We start from the raw sequence: 17,913 nt of genomic DNA on the forward strand, positions 1-17,913 counted from the left end.
AGAGGCTTCTGGGGTAGGGGCCTTTCATGGTTATTGAGGAAAGGCCCAAAGATGCCGTAGCCCCGCCCATCCCTTACGCCCTTGACAGCTGCTTCGGGGCTTAGAACTACCAAGGCTGGCTGGTTCTTCCTTTGGTGTGACTTTCCTTCAGATTAAAACAAAAGAAAAATAAAACAAAAGAGGGCTTTGACCCTAGTTTAAAAGTTACACTAAGGAGACAAATCCAAGCCTTGACCCTTCCACAGGGAGCTGTGAATAACACTGGGCAAGCCTCTTTACCTTTCTGCTATAACCATCTTTGAAATGGAGGAGGGTGAGAATACTCAGGTTAGAAGGGCTGGGTGGTGGCGACACATGGCTTTCATCCCAGCATCAGGAGGCAAAGGCAGGAGGAGCTCTATGAGTTTGAGGCCAGCTGGTCTATATAGTAAATTCTAGGACAGCCAAAGCTATATAGTGAGACCCTGCCAAGAAAAAAACAAAAGTTCCTGGCCAAATATAGCACACTACAGATAAGGGGAAGAACCAGGGGAAGAGAGTTGGGTGGGTGGGCGTCACCTGAGTCCTTCCAAGAGCCTCTGGAATGTAATAGTGATTGGTCCTTCAACCCCCTGCACACACACACACACACACACACACACACACACACACACACACACACACTCGAACTCACACACCAACCCAGGCAGGATCTCTCGTAGCCTAGTCTGGCTATGTAGCCAAGGATGAACGTCTGATCATCTTGTATTTATCTCCAGAGTACTAGTGCACAACCACACCCAGTTTTGCAGGGCCTGGGGACCAAACCCACCATGTCCTGCCTGCTGGGCAATCAGGCTACTAACTGAGCTATGGCCCATAAAGATGTCCTTTTCCCCAAAAGCCATTCATGACTAGAGCTCAGGAGCCCCAACTTCAGCAAACGGATCTGAGGGACACAGACATGGGGACATGTGCCCTATTTAGTATCTACACGCTCTGCTGCAGTGGGGAGGGGAAGGGTAGCGATTTGAGGATTTGGGGAAGAACTCCAAACACAGAGGCATGGAGTACTTACTGTCCCAGTTCCTACCCAGGAACTTGGGTATACTATTCCCTTCAGCTGGGGACCCCGGTGCCTATCTGGAACTTCCTCCAGTCCTGTGGGCCTGAGTAGTTGTCAGAAAGCTCCCAGAGAAGGCTGGGGATGTAGCTTAGTTGGTAGAGTGTTCCCCTAGAGTGCACAGAGCCCTGAGTTAAGAGTCCCCAACACTACCAGACAGGGGTGGTGCTACACACCAGTAAACTCAGCTCTCAAGAAGGGGAAGTAGAGAGAGCAGAAGTTCCTGGTCGTCCTTAGCTACATAGTGAACTTGAGGCTAGCCTGGACTACAAGAGAACCTAACTCACCCCCCCCCACACACACACACACACAAAGTCAAAAAAGAAGGGCTCACGGTGATTTCAACCCTCCCCCACCCAGGCTGAACAGGAACACTATGGGCAGTCCAGCAGTCGCTGCCCAAGCCAAAACCTTCCAGGTGTCACTCTCCTTGCCTATAAAACCCCAGTATTATCAGTCATCCCACAGAGGTGACAGGCAGATTAGAAGAGACACCAGTTGGAGAGAGAGTTCCCCTGGCATCTGATAGATGCCCACTAAAGGCTTGCTAACCATAATAATGGCTTCTGTTTCTGGAGCACCAATCAGGTGCTCATCCCTTTGCATGCATCATTTACATAGGCTCTTCTCTGGAGCAGACACCCCCCTCCACACACACACCAGGAGGAGGCTTGCCTTTGTCCTGCTTTGGGGTGCTGGGGTGTGTCTGCAGCTGGAGCAGGCCCTGGGCTGGTGCCTGTTGGGACATATCTAGGCAACCTTCAGCAAACAGTGACTCAGTCACTTGGCTATAGATAAGTCTCTTCCCAGGCTAGTGCCAGCTTCCTCAGGTTTCTCCCCAACATGTCAGGACCCAGGAAGATGCAGCAAGCTTTTGTGTCAGTTTTCCCAAGAGGCCCAAGTAGAGGCTGGGGGCTGAGAGACTGGGATTCCTTTTCTCTTTAACCCCATTTCTCCTGGCACCAGGGTGGGGTGTCTCTCCTTCTCCCCTTTTCTTGTCTCTAGGTCTAGGACACCCTCATTGGGAGTAGGGTGGCCCTGCTTTAGAGCCAGTGATGGGTGATCTTAGAATTTAGTGAAAAGTAGCCCCAGACAGGACACTGGACTCCTTCGTTGTCTGTTAGGGCATGCTGTCATTCACCCTGATTTTCAGTGGCATACTCTAAGCACATCTGGGATTCTCTGGGAACAAATGGAGTGGGGGAGGGCTTGATATTAGTCCTTAGCTCCTTCGGTCACCTGCTGGGTGACTCCCCATGAATCCCATCCCCTCTCTGGGATCAGTCTTCTCATCAGTAAGGCAATGAGACTCTTGATGTGGAATGAGGTCTCAAACAAGTAGCCTGACCTCCTCTAGGGACAGCAGCCCTGGGTTCAGCCCCATAATCAGCCTGGAAGTTGTCACACAGAAGGTGGCTTTGCCTCTATAGGCTGCTTTCTCTGTAATATAGTTGATAGTTAAACAGAAACAGCTATTCTGCAAATGCCTCGAAAACACCCCGGCCACGGAAGCTGCCTTCCACATGCCCTCATGGTCACTGAAGGGGTGGCACTGCCATTTGGAGCCTGGGTCTCTCACATGGACATGATGGTACTTACCCGCTGGGAGAAGCTCCAGCAAGGATTAAATGAGATACTAGGTACCCAGAGCTTGGTTGGTAAATCATCTCAATCATTGCAAAAGCCAATTATCTTCACAGGTGTGGTTGAGTCTGTCTCCCTTTGCCAAACCCTGTCTTAAGAGCAGGTCAGAAGAGTTTGGGAGTCAAGGAGTGTGATACACAGAATGGTGTGGCTTTTGGTGACCCTGCCCAGGTACCTGGACGTCCTGAGTGTCCAGGCTCTGTGTTGCACCTGTGTTCTACCCCACTCCTTTAGCCCCTGGCTGTGGTTCCACCTAAGCAGAGTCTGCTTCCTCTGCAAGCTCTCCTACCCACTTGTATACCCTGGATCATAATTCTCCACCCCTAATTCCTGAAACCCGTGGACTCCTGATAGGCAGCAATACCCACCCCCCATGCCACCTCCCATCACCCCAACCACTACCAGGCATCCAATTATCTGTCTATTCTCCTATCATGAAGGAAGTCTTACTAGCCAGGCTTTGGGCTGTGCAGACGGAAGCCCTGGCCCGTGGGGCTACTCTCCACCTGGCTCCTGAAGCCATCAGGCCCCACTTAAGAGGATGTCCCTCACATGGAGGGCCCGTCCGGCTGGAGATGCCTTCAGAAATGGAAATGTGGTCCATTTGTTTGTGATTTACTCCCTGACCCTTAACGGGAACCCGATGGGACCAATAAAGGCTCCCAGCGTGCCCAGTGCCCAGCCTCAGGAAGGCTGGAGCGCATCCAGTTCTCTGGAGGCAAAAAGCATCTCTAAGTGGAGCCGACTGCTCTGCTCTCACCCCAGGCCACCCTAACCGCTCACCTCGGCTCCCTGAACTTTTGAAAGCTTCCTCGCTGTTCCCCAGATCAGCCTCAGGCCACTAGCCTTTCCTTGCTGTGGGCAGGAGGCAGAGGATCCGGCTTTGGAGGGATGGAGGGGATGGGGACCACAGTGAGGATATTCGGAACACAAGGTAGGTTGAGAGGGGTCCAGGATGGAGAAGAAAATCCAGTTTTCAATTTTCCTTGAGAGAAAAGTAAGCTGGCAAGAGACAGAATAATTTTCCAGTGTGCCAGCCATAAGTACAACCTCCTTGAGACGTAGCAAGTTATTAACGAGGAGAAAGAAAAGCAATTGTGAAACCTCTTTGCCTTTAGCAGAACTGTACAAAACCGCTTATTCCCAAGGGAATCTAATTAGAGGGTGGGGGCCTAGCTGGGGAGGGATGGAGGCCAAGGTTGGGCTGGGAGGCCCCAGTGGCTGGTTCAGGAGAAGGACATTCACAGTATCACAGCAGGTTCAGGGGACCTGGATGAGAAAATAGTCGGGCTTGCTAGGTCATGCCTGTCACCCTAAGGCTTGGGAGGTTGGGACAGAGATGTTGTCAAGAGTTTGGGGGCAGATTGGGCTACACAGTGAGGTACTTTGTGTTTGTATCTTGTTTTGTCATGAATCCTAGGCTGGCTTTGAACTCCTGATGCTCCTGTTTCAGTTTGCATGGTGCTAAGGATTGAACCCAGGATCTCACACATGCTAGGCAAGCGCTCTGTCAACTGAGCTACATCTTCAGCCCATAGAGTGAGCCTCAGGACACTGTTGGTTCAGAGTGAGAATCTGTCACAAAAAGGAAAGTCAAGAAACATGCCCAGAATTATAAGGAACACAGATAGACACCCCTGTGCCTGGCTGACCCATGTCTGGCAATGTCGGTGAGGCCATCCCTATTGGTCCCACCACACACAGCATCTACCACCACGTGTGACCTCATCCAGGACGCTTCATCCGTGATCACCAAATGCAGCCTCAGTCCACAGAACTCTGGTCCTCTTCGTCTCCCCTCATAGGCCATTCGCAGTAAACATAGATGTCTCTAGGACAGGGGATAAGGGGCCTGTAAAGAGAGCCAAGGCAGCGGCATCAGAGAGAGTGCTCTACAGTTTCCAGGGTCTGTTCAATACCCTCAGTTCACAAAGGGCAAAGTGACTAGAATTCTGAGTTCAAGTCCTGCTTTAGCCACCAACAGCTGTGTGGCCTTGGGTAAGCCCCAGCCCCTCCCCGACTCTTATCTTTAGAATGAGATTGGCCTTGGTGCCCACAGGGATGAGACACAGTTATGAGTGCATAGCTTGACACCCAGTGAGGCATCTCGGACACCCAGTTTCAGCTTGTCCTCACATAGTAGCCTCTAGCTCTCCAGCCCTCTGCCCTCAGCTCCTTCAGCAAAAATTTTGTCCATGTTCACAATACCCAGAAGCAAGGATTCTGCCCTCTGAGAACCAGTGTGTGTTTGGGGTTTGCCACCTCCTGGGATCTTAATGCCACTGCCCTACAATGGCTTGCCACATTTGGGGGAAATGACATTGCTTATTTTAACAAGATTCAGCTAACTGAGCCCAGAACAGTAATTGCCACGGGTTGCAAGTAACTGATTTATCTGTCTGTCTGTCTGTCTATATTATCTAAAACATATCAACCTAGAAATGGCATAGGCAACAGGGGCAGATTGGATTCTAACTCCCTCAACAGTCTGTTTATAGAGCTGTTTGACTCTAGCGAGAGTCCAGGGGTTGTCAGAGTCCCTAGGTAAAGGAGACTATTTAGCAATCATGATGAAGACACGGTATTTGCCTCAGGACGGGAGTGAACTGAACATCTGGACACAAATGGGGGACTGGATGGAGGGTCTTCATGTTGGTTTCCAGGGCTCAGGTCCTCAGCCCTCTTGGAGCAGTCAGCAGGGACCAGGCAGGCGGCTGGTGCCACATAAATCAATCTCTAATGAGATTCTTGTGCAAGGAGATGCTAACAGACTGGCCAACAATCATGCTGGCTTAAAAAGCAAATTACTGTGGGCATCTGCTGGGGCCTTCCAAGTTAGGGCACCCATCTGGACATGAAGAAGAATTCATACATTCATTCATTCATTCATTCATTCATTCATTCATGCCATAGGCCAGCTACTCTCCTGGGCATCAGGAACAAAGCAATGAACAAAACAGAAATGAATATATGCCATTAGTCTATGACGACATATACTCAATGTGGACCCTCCAAATCATTCAGCCACAGAGTTAGTCTGGGACAGGTACAGTCCTGACTTAAGTTTTTTCAAGGCCTCTCTTGATTGGGTGACAGTTCTTTGACCTGGAAAATATTAGGGATGCCTCTGACTGCAGAGCATAGAGGGAGGGACTGCAGGTGAGGAGCCGGACTTAGGTCAAAGCCTAGATGGAGAGGAGGGGGTGTGTCCAGAAAGGGCAGCCTGTATACAGGCTGGGTCCTGTGGGAGGTGGCCAAGAGATCTGGGGACTGCCAAAAGCCCTGTCATGTCATGTGGCAGGAGAAGGCTTAGGGTGGGTTTCAGGCTCTCCGTTCCTCTCTGCCATCACACAGGGGAGGAGAGCTGTAAGTCTTCACAGCCCTCCCCTCTCTGCTGAGCAGTCAGCCTTGTCTTGTGGATTGCTCTGGAGCCCCGGCCCCGAGGGGCCCTCAAAGCTGACAGTGACCAGCCCTCACAGGTGATCTAGGCTACAAATGTGCCTGCTTAAGTATCTCCCACAGACCCACCAGGTGATCCCACGTGGGGAGCTTGGGAGGCGTGGCGGCAGCACAGCATGGTGACTGGATGTAGTCAGCTCTGAGCACCTCCCCTGCTCTGAACCCAGACCTTGTGTCTCACAGGCTCAGATCTCCAGGCCTTTCTGAATGTTTCCAAATTGCCCCATCCATATGAGGACTGAAGATTTTAACTGCCTTAATGGCTGCTGGGACATCTCAGGTCAAAACCACCTCCTTCTTCCCCCTGTTGTGCCGCTATGGACAGACAGAAACCACAGCAGGCAGTTGGTTGGCAGTTCAGCGGGCCCACACTGGTCACTTTTGCAAATCAGTTTCTCCAACTCTGACAATGAGTATCACCCACTCTGAGAGCATCAGAGAGGCCCGATGTTAGTATTCATTCCAAGATGTCAGCACCCAGAGGGACTGTCTAGCCTAGCCCCTTCTTGTCAGGAAGAGGCAGGATCATGGGGACATTAACCTGGCCCAGGTGACACCGAATGTCAGAACTAGCTGCCCACTCCTCCCTACTACTTCCCCTCTTGTCACCCTTTGGGTCCTCACAGCTGGGCAGCTCCAACAGAGCTCAGCCCAAATTCCAGGCTCATCTTTCTTTTCCAAGCATGGTGGCTTTCCCAGGATGGGGTGGGAGAGGAGTGACAAAAGCCAGGGGCACAGGAAGAAGTTCTGGGTCTCCCCTTGTCCTGATGGGGGCAAGGACATCTCAGGGCAGTCACACTCTTGACTGCCCACCAGCACCCAAGTATAGGTCCTGGTTTCAGGCTGGCAGCTGCTCTGGACCAAGCCTTACAGGGCAGGGGCATCTGCCTGCTGCAAGATGTAACTGTAATTAAGAAATAAGCTGCCTCGCCCAGCACCTTGGCAATCATTTGGCTAAGTAACTAGCATGGTCCAATGCCTCAGAAATCACCATTAGAGTACGCTCCTTATGGCCATAAAATTTCTTGTTTTCTGCCTCTCGTCAGCCTCCCCCGCCATCTTCGCCTTGCTTTATTTACACATTCGTCCTCAAACAATGGCAATAAACTCTTTCCCAGAGTGTTGCAAATCAGAAATTTGTCCACATTTTTCCACCACCTTCCACTGTGGACCTGCTCTGCCTGGGAACAGCCCGGCCAGGCCAGCTGGAGAGGGCTGGGCAGCCTGGGTTGATGGAGGGTTGTCCCCACCCCCCACCCACCTCTGCCATGGGAAGAAGGTGGGACAGGAGGGAGCAGATTCAGAGGAGAGGGGGGCCAGTGACCAGCAGGATGCAAGGGGCATCTAGGACTAGGAGAGAGAGAGAGACAGAGAGACAGAGACAGAAAAGAGGGAGGGGAGGGAGAGGAGGGAAAACCTAAGAGGGCTTAGGAGGAGGAGAGAGAGGAAGGAAGGAAGGAAGGAAGGAAGGAAGGAAGGAAGGAAGGAAGGAAGGAAGGAAGGAGAGGAGGAGGAGGTGGTGGAGGAGGAGGAGGAGGAAGAACCAGCAAGAAAAGATGACCCCAGACAGTTTGTGAGGGAAAAGCTCTTCCTGTCCCATACAGGAAACATGATTTTAGGATGTTTTGTGGCCCACACTGACACCCCCAAATTAGTATCCGGACCCCTTCTGGAACTTCAACCCCCACTATCTGTAGTCTTTTTTAGGGTGACAGCCAGCTCTCCTGTGTGCTAAGCACACTGTCCTGGGCTTTGACCAGTGATGAATAAGCCACGTACAACCAGGGTCTTTCTTAGGTTGAATTTAGACACCTAAGAGAACCCCTTCTTCTCAAAGATGGGAAAATGGGGCTCAGAGAGGTGATTGAGACTCTCAAAGGTCACACAGCAAGTTGGTGAAACTTGTCTGGAGTTGTTTTTTTTTTTTTTTTTTTTTCTTTTAACTAGCCTTCTGGGAACATTCCCATGGCTGAGGTGACAGTCATCTTATCTGGGCGAGTTGTGGGGCTTCTTCAAAGACACACCTACTCTCTCACACACGCACACGTACATGCACATGAACACACACACATATTTGAGACACAGTCTTATGTAGCTCAGACTGGCCCCCAAGTGCTAAGTTACAGGCTTGTGCCAGCCCACCTGGTTTATGTGGTGCTGGGGATGGAACCCGAGACTTCCTGCGTGCTCGGCAAGCACTCTGCCACCTGAGCTACGTCTCTAGCCCTGTGTGCAGTTTCTTTCATAAATGCATCTTAGGTATCTTTATGTGTATGAGTTTTGTCTACATGTATGCCTGTGGGAGAAAGCATCGGATCCCCTGGAACTGGAGTTGCAGACAGTTAGTTGTAAGCCACTATGTGGGTGCTGAGAATTGAGCCCGGGTCCTTTGGAAAAACAACCAGTTCTCTTAAGTGTCCAGCCACTTCTCCAGTCCCACGTCTTAATTTTTTAAGTGACACGTGGTAGTTTCCCATGTTTGTGGGGTGCAGAGGACATTTCTGTGGATACAGGGTGTTTAGTTCTCCTACCTACACCTTCATACATGTGCCATTCCTTTGTGCTAGGGACATTTGCACTATGTCCTAGCCATCTTCAAATATTCCGTTATTCATGGTCACCATCGTGACACACCGCATACTAGAACACTAGAAGTGATTCCCTCTACTTCCCACAGTACCTGTGGCCAGTATCCACTTCTCTCACTTCCCTGGTGACACACACTTGTCATCCCAGTGCTGGGGAGGCTGAGACACCCACATCCCTGGAAGCTCTCTGGTCAGCCAGCCTGGACTACTTGGTGAGGTCCAGGCTAATCAAAAACTTAAATTAGAAACAATCTTATTTTACATATCAATCCCAGTTCCCTCTCCCTCCCCTCCCCCATCCCCTCCCCAGGAAGGGCGAGGCCCTCCATGAGGGATCATTAAAATCTGTCAAGTCGTTTGGGGCAGGGCCTAGGTCCTCCCCTGTGTATCTAGGCTAAGAGAGAATCCCTCCATGGGAAATGGGCTCCCAAAGTCTGTTTGTGCACTCGGGATAATGTTTGTGCTCTTGTTGGCTCACTTACCTAAGATCTCAATCCCCACCTGCTCTTCTGTGGGCGCCATTTGTATTCTGGGACAGATTCCTGTGGAAAGAATGAAGCAGAGGTAGCTGCATGCGGCTGGGTCTGTGAGAAATAAGAAGAGGGGGATAAAGGAGTATTCATTCATTCATTCATTCATTCATTCATTCATTCGTTTACTCCTGCCTTTGTGTTTTATGTCAGGCAAATCCTTGCCTCCAGGACCCAGGGTAAACTAAGTTATCTTTGTCAGAGGTGCTGGTGGTGACATCAACCACAGTTACCGGGTACTTACTGTGTATTGGGTACTGTTCCCAGCCCTTGTTTTACAACAGTCCCCTCCATCATCAGGAAAGAGGACTCTAAGAGATTGGGAGCATCAGCTGAAGGAAGCTGATGGTCCCTCCCTTGACTCAGAGGGATAAAGACACTTCCCTATGTGCTGTGGGGCTGGGAGACACTCTGTGCCTCTTGAGGGTCACTTTGAAGCTACACCAGCACCGTGCGGGAGAGCCGCGGCAAGCAGGTATCAAGAAGAGGGAGACCCCGAAGGGAGGGGTAACACACTTGGGGCTAGATCCTGAGGCTGCCAGTCTTCTATACTGGGTGAAACGAAAGAAGGGGCCTGGGGAGGTGGCTTCCTGAGCTGGTCACCTTGGAACTCTGTTGTCACACACAGGTCTGGGAGTTCAGCCTGGGATTCCATTCCATCAGAGTGGTTTCCTCTCTGCTTAGCTTCCCTCCACACTGTCATCAGTGACCTTTTAGCAACGACAAGCCCAGCAGCATCTGCGGCTGGAAAGAGGCAGACAGATCTCCAGCCAGAGCCACAGCCCATTTCTCTGACACCTTTGTCAGCTTTGGCTGCTTTGACCCTGCTCTTTTACAACTAAGAAGGCAAGAAATGGTGCCCTGGGCTCTCCTCTGCCCAATACTGGTTGTTGTTCTCTCTGATTGACATTAATAGGTGGCTTAAATCAGACAGTTATTGGGAAAACCCAAAGGAGGGCTAGAGGGATGGCTCAGTTGAGATAGCACTTGCCTTGCGGGAGGACTTGGGTTTGATCCCCAGAAACCACTTAGAAAGCCAGGCATGGTGACACACGCTTGTCATCCCAGTGCTGGGGAGGCTGAGACAGGCACATCCCAGGTCAGCCAGCCTGGACTACTTGGTGAGTTCCAGGCCGGTCAAAAACCCTGTCTCAAATGAGAAGTGAAAAGTGCCTAGGGAATAACACCCAAGGTTGTCCTCTGACCGCCATGTTTCATCATGTCCACCCCACCCCCACCAAGCACATGTACCTCCAAGAGTGTGGCTTACACAGACATACTAGAGAAAAAATAGAGTAAAAACAGTGTTCTTAAAGCCAGCTAGAGTGGAAAGTTTTGGAGTTCAGCTCCATTTAGAGTAGGTCTCCAAGGCACTCACATTATCCCATACATCTACCACCCCTCCACACACCCCACTAGCTACATAGGCCCCCCAGGACCCTTAGACCTTTTCTCTTCAGGTAGATAAACTACAGTTTTGAACTCTGCACCATGACTCCAGTGTCCTTGGCTGAGGTGTTTCCCACACAGGACACCTGACTCCCACACATGACATATGCTTGGTTCCCAGTTCAGTATGGAAGAAAGAACACTAGATCTGCCCAGGAAAACATGACTGAACTCTCACCACACAGTGCTGTTCCAAGTGGTGCTACTTCCTGCTTCCTGGATCCACCCCTTCCTGTCAGGAATGTTTGGACAGCGCCCTCTAATGCCCAAGGACAGTACTGTGCTTTTAGCACAGTATCATGCTCAAACTGCCCCACATAGACCCCATATTTTCTGATACAAATGGTCCCTCCAGGGCTCAGAATTTGAAAGTAGATGGGAGTTAGATGGGGAATTCCTAGCTGAGGAGGGGTTTTGTCATATTGAGAGTAGATGTGAGTTCAACTCCAGCGATCCCAGAGAGGCTACATTTTTTTTTTTCTTGTTGGGTTGGGAGTTCAAAACATCAACAGACTGGGGATCCAGGGATCCTGCTCAGTGCCCCCACCTCAGGAGGAGCCTCTATGGAAGCAAGCGCTCTGGCAGCCTGGTGTCTGGCTCTGTTTCACAGGGGTCCATCAGACCTGGGGGTGGGGTGGGGTGAGGGGTGTATCTTACTCTCTGACAGACCAGAGTCCCCTTGAGAAGTCGGAGCTACCCCTGCTATATTGGTATAGCTCACCTACCTCCCTAGACATGGGGCAGATATGGTATAGCTCCTGAGCTAGACTGGGCTCAGGCAATGGAAAACTCCAGAGTCGACTGACCGCCTCACCCCACCCCCACTGCTACTGCCTTCTGTTGCTGTGGGCACATCCCTGAGACTCTGACCTCCACACAGACTCTTAGCTCTGCCATGTAGTCTTGGCCCAGGAACTGGAGTTAATGGAGTTCCTGGAGCCCCAGAACATTTGGGCTCCACCATATCCCCCAACATAGGGTGAGGGAGAGAAGGCAGCAGGGCCTGGGGATTGATGGAGACCCTTCTCTGCACAGAGGACTCTTCAGGTCCCTGCCTTCTCCCCAAACTGGTGGGTGCACAGCCTGCATGGGGCAGGGTGCATGGCTGGGTCCTTGTTACCAAGACCAGGGAAGATGTGTATATGTGGAAGGAAGTGTGGCCAGAGAACAGAGCTCGGGGCCAGCATTTGCTCTCCCGGGGCAGGACTCCTTTTTGAGCCCCAGGTGGTGACGATAGAGAGGGTATCTGGGATGCTCATGATGAATCAAGGTTGGACCATTCTGCTCTTCACCAGCAATGCACGCACAGCATCCCTCACACTCAAACAGAGCAGGGTACCGTTAAGAAGAGTGGCATGTTCCCAGCATCCATCTCTTTGTCTTGAGACACACACCCATTTCATCCTTGGTTGACTTATGCCACACACCCTCAATGACTCTCAATGCCCAGCACCAGAGGTTCAGCTACGAAAAAAAAATGCTGGACAAGGGAGAACACCTACCTTCACACAGCTGGCAGTGGTGCGCTTGTGTAGCGGGTGTTTGGGGTGTCATAAACTGAGTTCTTCACCTTCCCATTGGTCAGACATGTCATGGGAAGGTTGGGTCCCCAGTATGAGATGATTTCACACAGGAGTCTGAAGAATCCTGTGTGGGTCAGCAGCCAGCATCTGGCTGTTTTGCCCACTCCCAACCTTCCTGGGTGGGTCTGGCTAGCTAACCAGAGGCTTCATAAGTGAACCAGGCCAGGGGGCATATGAGGCAGAGGGCACAGTCCAGGGTGGAATAGAAAGGGCAGACTCAGGCAGAACAGAGGGCTGGGCCCTGAAGCTGAGTTGCTTGGTGCTGGGCTGAGTGCCAAAGAGGAATATGGGTAGAAGAGGTGGGCAGGAGTGGGGTGCTTCATCTCCTGGCAGGAGTCCCCATGTCTCTGTGAATCACGTGTAAGGCCAGTTCCTGCAAACTAGCCTGGCCTGTGCACACCCGGTGAGCCAGTTACAGCTGAGCACTTTGCACAGAGGGGACGAAAGGACAGGCCACCACTAGGCTGGCGGCCCCCAGCTGAGCTGTAAATGACTTTTCCATTTGCCAAGGCCTGAGCCCAGGCCTGCTTGGTATTCAGGGACACCGGGCCCACACTCGCCAGCTCTCGGCTCTGCCCGAATTACTTGATTAAAACGCATATCAACTATTATGTGATTCGTTTCTCCTCCACAGCTCCACACCAGGGCCTATGTTAAACTGTAATAACGGGGATGGGAGGAGGAGGGAGAGGGATGCAGGGAAAGGGGCTGGGAGGGCCTCTGTGATGGGTGCAGAGGAGAGGGAGACCCTTGTGCCTCTTGACTAGTGTTGGCTTCCACTGCCTGGAAGAGAGGAGGGCTTGGGAGTTGTGTGGCTTCAGAAACCAGCACTATCTGCAGGACTTCTCCAGTCAGAAAGAGGAGGGAAAGGTTGGGGAGGGCAGAGCAGCCACCATGATTTCAAAATCACAGCGGGCTTCTCAGAGAAGCCACCGTGGCAGATTTCCACCACCATGGAGGCAGGGTCCTTAGCTTTTGTTCCAGCCTCACTGTTCCAGGACTTCACAGGCATCTGTAAAATGGGCCTACGTCATCTTCTGGCATTCCAACTGATAACAATGATTTCATGTTAGCAGTGTGAAGAGTCTGCAACGCTGTGCATGGAGATGGGTGCTGCAGGATGCCAGACTTCAAAAGGCACTTGAGATTGCTCTGCTGGGCTGTGAGCACTGGTGCTGCTATCCTGAGTACCTGCTGTGTGCCAGGCACCATCCGTATCACAGTCAAGGATCTGCTGGCTTAGCAAGACCAGTAGGCCCATCCACAGACACAGCCATTGTCTCCAGAGACTTAAGACATGACTCTGCGTATGTGTGTTTTTGGAGGATAGGGATGTGTGTAGGGACCAGAGGTTGATCCTGGGTGTTGTTTCCCCAGGAGCGGCTTATTGGGACAGGGTGTTTCACTAGGACCTAGGGCTCATCAGTTGAGCTGGGATAGCGGCCCAGTGATCCCCAGTGATTTGCTTCTGTCTCTCCTGTGCTGAGGTTACAGGTGCACTTCTCTGCTGGCTCTTTATGTGGTAGCTGGGGTTGAACTCAGGTCCTCACACTTGTGCAGTGAGCACTTGGCCATGGAGCCATCTCCCAACCCTTCATCCCTGCTTTCTGATGGTCGAGACTTAAGAGCCCCTCTAAATGTTGCTGAAATCTACCTGGTCTGACTCCTTGCTGGAAGATCACCCACTATGAGGGGTTGTACTGGATAAGGAGGCTCCATCCCACCGCAAAGACATGGCTAGAGGTAGAGGCAGGAGGTGGCCCTACATTTTCATATAGGAAGTGATAAGCCTAATTGTGAGCCTTGTATGTGGGAGTATAGAGTCTGGATACACAAATGGCAGATTAGTAGCCTCACTGGTTTACTGAGACTTCTTGGTATAGCCCAGAGCTCAATGATCGCTTCCTGGGATGGAATGTGGTCTAGAAAAAGACCCCAAAGAAGGCAGAAGCAGTGTGGCTGGGAGAGGTTATGGTAGCCACCCCCAGCAACTTCTCATTCTCTGTTTGTCCCCCACTGTCAGCATGGTCTGTGCTATCCTGGGCTGTGCTATCATGGGCTGGGCTATCCTGGGCTAGGCTATCCCAAGCTTTGACAAACTTGGCATCTCTGGTCCCTAAACTGTCTTCAGATTTCCCTGGCTTTGGCCAGTCATGTGGCAGTCTTGATGTCTGTCTGTTTGTCCATGCACCCATTTGCTGGATACAGTGCTTCCTCCCTTGGACTCGGATGTCCCAGCACAGGAATGACACCTCCTCCATCAGACTGGAAGCTTCCTAAGACAAACTGTTCCTCCCCATCAGATTGGAGGCCCCAGCTTAGAGACCGTTCTTCCTTGCTTGGCATGGGCCTCCCCTTCCTCTAAGCAGAGACAGGATTGAGGAACCCAGAGAGGGCAGGCTCCTTATTGTCCCTTCTCTTTTGCGTTGGTGCTTGGGACCGTTGCATTCCCCAGCTGCAGAGAAGGAGGAAGGCATGGGTCACAGCTGGCCAGGAGCTGCTCCCTCCTGCCCACCTCAAATCTGCCAGTTATTTAATGAATACTTTTCCATGTCAGCTTTTCCCACAATCCCTCTCCCCAGGCCCGATGCCCAGGCCCCATGAGCCACCAGCTTCCCCCGCGCAGAGGACTCAGCCACAGCCTGCAGGGCCACCAACACACTTAGTCTTGATTAGTTTAACTCAGAAGGTAAAGGGTTACTAGCTAGGGGTAGAGAAGGGGGTGCTGAGAAGGTGGGGTACAAGGAACTGAATCAAGGGTACTGAGGGGTGGCCTAGAGGCTTCCTGTCGCTTCTCAGGCTTCTCTGTTCCTCCCCCTCCCCCATTTTTCTATCATCTTTGCTGTCATCGTTAGTAATAACAATCCTACCTATACACTTTCTGTCCAAAGACACACGAAAGCCAATGACAGAGCCCTGGGCGCAGTTCCCAGCTGGACCAGAGTTGTCCCTGGAGTCCTCAAACACCCAGACTATCTCCCAACTACATCCTTGAGTATGCACTGGTGGGTAGTTCAGAGAGGAGAGTGTAGACTGACTGTAGTGTAGATTCTTGCCCAGAGACACTTCAGCCTGCCTTTCCGTGACTGGTTATCTATAGGTAGTGTGTGTAGGCAGCTTCTGAGTCTCTCCAGCTTGCACTGGACTGAGCGCTCTGGGCATGGAGCCTAGGTCCCTCCTTGTCCTCTGTGTGCTGGGCCTATGCAGGAGCACGGTAGTTGCTCAGTAAATGATTTGTAAATGAATGGGTGAGTGAATGCATGCAGGAATGAACAAGAAAAAGCAAAGGGGAAGGAAAGATAAAGGAAGGTTAGAAGCGGGAGAGACAGAGGAAGGAGCAGGACTGGTTCAATTGTCTCACTTCTGTCCCACCAGGCCAGAGAAGGGCAAGAGGCTCAGCATGGCTGGTGGGGGTGCAAAACCAGCTCTGTTCTTAGGTCTTAGCCCCAACAGCTGGGACAACTGATCAAGCCAGTTCTTTTTCTTTTTCTTTTTTCGAGACAGCGTTTCTCTGTGTAGCCCTGACTGTCCTGGAACTCACTCTGGAGACCAGGCTGGCCTCGAACTCACAGAGATCCGCCTCCCTCCACTGCCAAGTGTTGGGTTTAACGGTGTGCAGCACCACTGCCCAGCTGATCAAACCATTTCTGGCACCTCCTCCCCAGCTGGACTCAGAGCTCAGCTTGCCTGTCACCCTTTTCCTTAACAAGCCTGGCCCCAGCCTCTGCATGGGAGACCAAAGCCTCTACCTTGCAGGTTTTTCCCTAGGGTGGAGTTGCTCCTTGCTTACTGGTTTATGCTTTCCTGCTTTTCTTAAAGACAGGCTTTATTGACGTGCGTGTGTGCGGTAAAAATGCAACCACACTCCTGCCTCGGAGCTTATCATCCTTTGAGGATTTTTCAAAATTTATTTTACATTTATTTATTTTGGAGGAGGGGTACAGATCACAGTGCACATACTTGTGGGAGGGGGTTCTCTCCCTCCACCCTGTGGTTTCCAGGGAATTGAACTCGGGTGGGCAGGTTTGTGCAGCCTTTACCCCCAGAGCCACCTCCACGGCACCTATCCTTTGAGTTTTGAGAGATGTATTCCATCAGGACTTAAGTCAGGGGCATCCGTGTCAATGTAGATACTCTAAACGCCTAGCTGGAGGGGACTGGCTTTAAAAGCAATGGACTACTTATGCAGGAAGTGTTTGCCCAGTCTCCTGGGCTCTTCATGGAGGGTTCTCTCCCATCCTTCATTGCTAAGCCATGGTGTGATAAGCAGCCTTTTTCCTTTGGGAGAAAAGAACACAGTGTTCAGAGAAAGCATAGGCATGACCGGTGCCCACTGTGTCACCCGGCTGTAGGGAACCGTTTGGACGAGGGCTCAGACGTGGAGTCGGAACCTGACCTCCCGCTGAAGCGCAAGCAGCGCCGCAGTCGGACCACATTCACTGCGGAGCAGCTGGAGGAACTGGAAAAGGCCTTCGAGAGGACCCACTACCCGGACATCTACACCAGAGAGGAGCTGGCGCAGAGGACCAAGCTCACGGAGGCGCGCGTCCAGGTAGGGCGATCTCAGTGAGTGCTTGCTGGAGTCGGGGGGGGGGGGGGGGTTGGGAGGTGGGGCCTGGGGTGGAGGAGGTAATGTGGGCAGCTCCTGAGTGTAGCGCTTGCTTGTTCCAGAAGTTTCCTATGGGTGACCCTGGGGTCACGTGTGCGGCACATGCTGGCTGATTGATTTACCCATTAACAGAGAGGTGGAGAGCACAGAGGAGAGGGGGGACGCAGGGAGAGATGAGAAGAAAGAAGAGGGCGAATGGGGAAGAGACGCTGGAGGACTGGAGAGAGGGAGAGTAGGCAGCAGTCGGTCAGAGAAGAGGGCAGGCACATGGAGTCTCTAAACCTCCTGTGAGGAGGGAAACTTCCCAGCAGGCCTGTCTTCCTCAGGCAGGGAATGAGTTTCCCATTGCTAGACGAATACAAGATGTGTTCTGGGTAGGTTTGCCCAAAGCCCTAAACACCTGGAGTACACAGCCCCTAATCCCCTGGTGACAGGGGAAAGAGTCCAGGCTGAGGTTCAGGTCTCCTTGGGGAAGGTAAAGGAGGAGGGGCAGCCCATCTCATCTGCCCCAGGCTGAGCCCTGGGGGCCTTTTCCTGCAGAACACAGACTACACTCGTCTCTGTGCCTGCCTGGAGAGGGCCAGGGCTATGGAGGAGATTGGGGGAGGGCAGGATGACTTGATGAGTGGCTTGCACCAGAGCTTTGTCCTGGACTGTTAGCTTCATGTACAGAGGAGGTGGTGGTTCTGCAGAGGGGCTGCCTCAAACCATGCCACCCCGAGAAGAGGCTTTTCTCAGCAACCCCACGGCTGCAAGCCATGATGTCGAAAGCGATGGAGTCTCAGACTCAGGTTGGGATGGCCACTCCCCCAGCTCAAGTCACAGTAGAAGCTGGAGCTCAGAGTGGGACAGAGCTAGACTGGGGCAGTCTGGCCTGGCTGACACTGAAGCCTGCGTTCTTTCTGTACCCAAGAGAAGGAAGCTGACTCCGAAGCCGGAATTAGAAAGC

General features: G+C 52.0%; 1 protein-coding gene across 2 annotated transcripts in view; it reads left to right on the plus strand.

Moving 5' to 3' along the window:
• The window catches only part of Pax7 (paired box 7), a 91,802-nt gene that overhangs the window by 33,528 nt on the left and 40,361 nt on the right, over window positions 1-17,913 (plus strand). For both annotated transcript variants that reach the window (XM_027398998.1, XM_027398999.1), the window contains exon 5: window positions 16,708-16,907. In XM_027398998.1, coding sequence (XP_027254799.1) covers window positions 16,708-16,907 — 200 coding nt within the window. The remainder of the gene's footprint in view (window positions 1-16,707; window positions 16,908-17,913) is intronic.

This window comes from Cricetulus griseus, chromosome 2 (genome assembly GCF_003668045.3).
Source record: "Cricetulus griseus strain 17A/GY chromosome 2, alternate assembly CriGri-PICRH-1.0, whole genome shotgun sequence".
NCBI classification, from domain to species: Eukaryota; Metazoa; Chordata; class Mammalia; order Rodentia; family Cricetidae; genus Cricetulus; species Cricetulus griseus.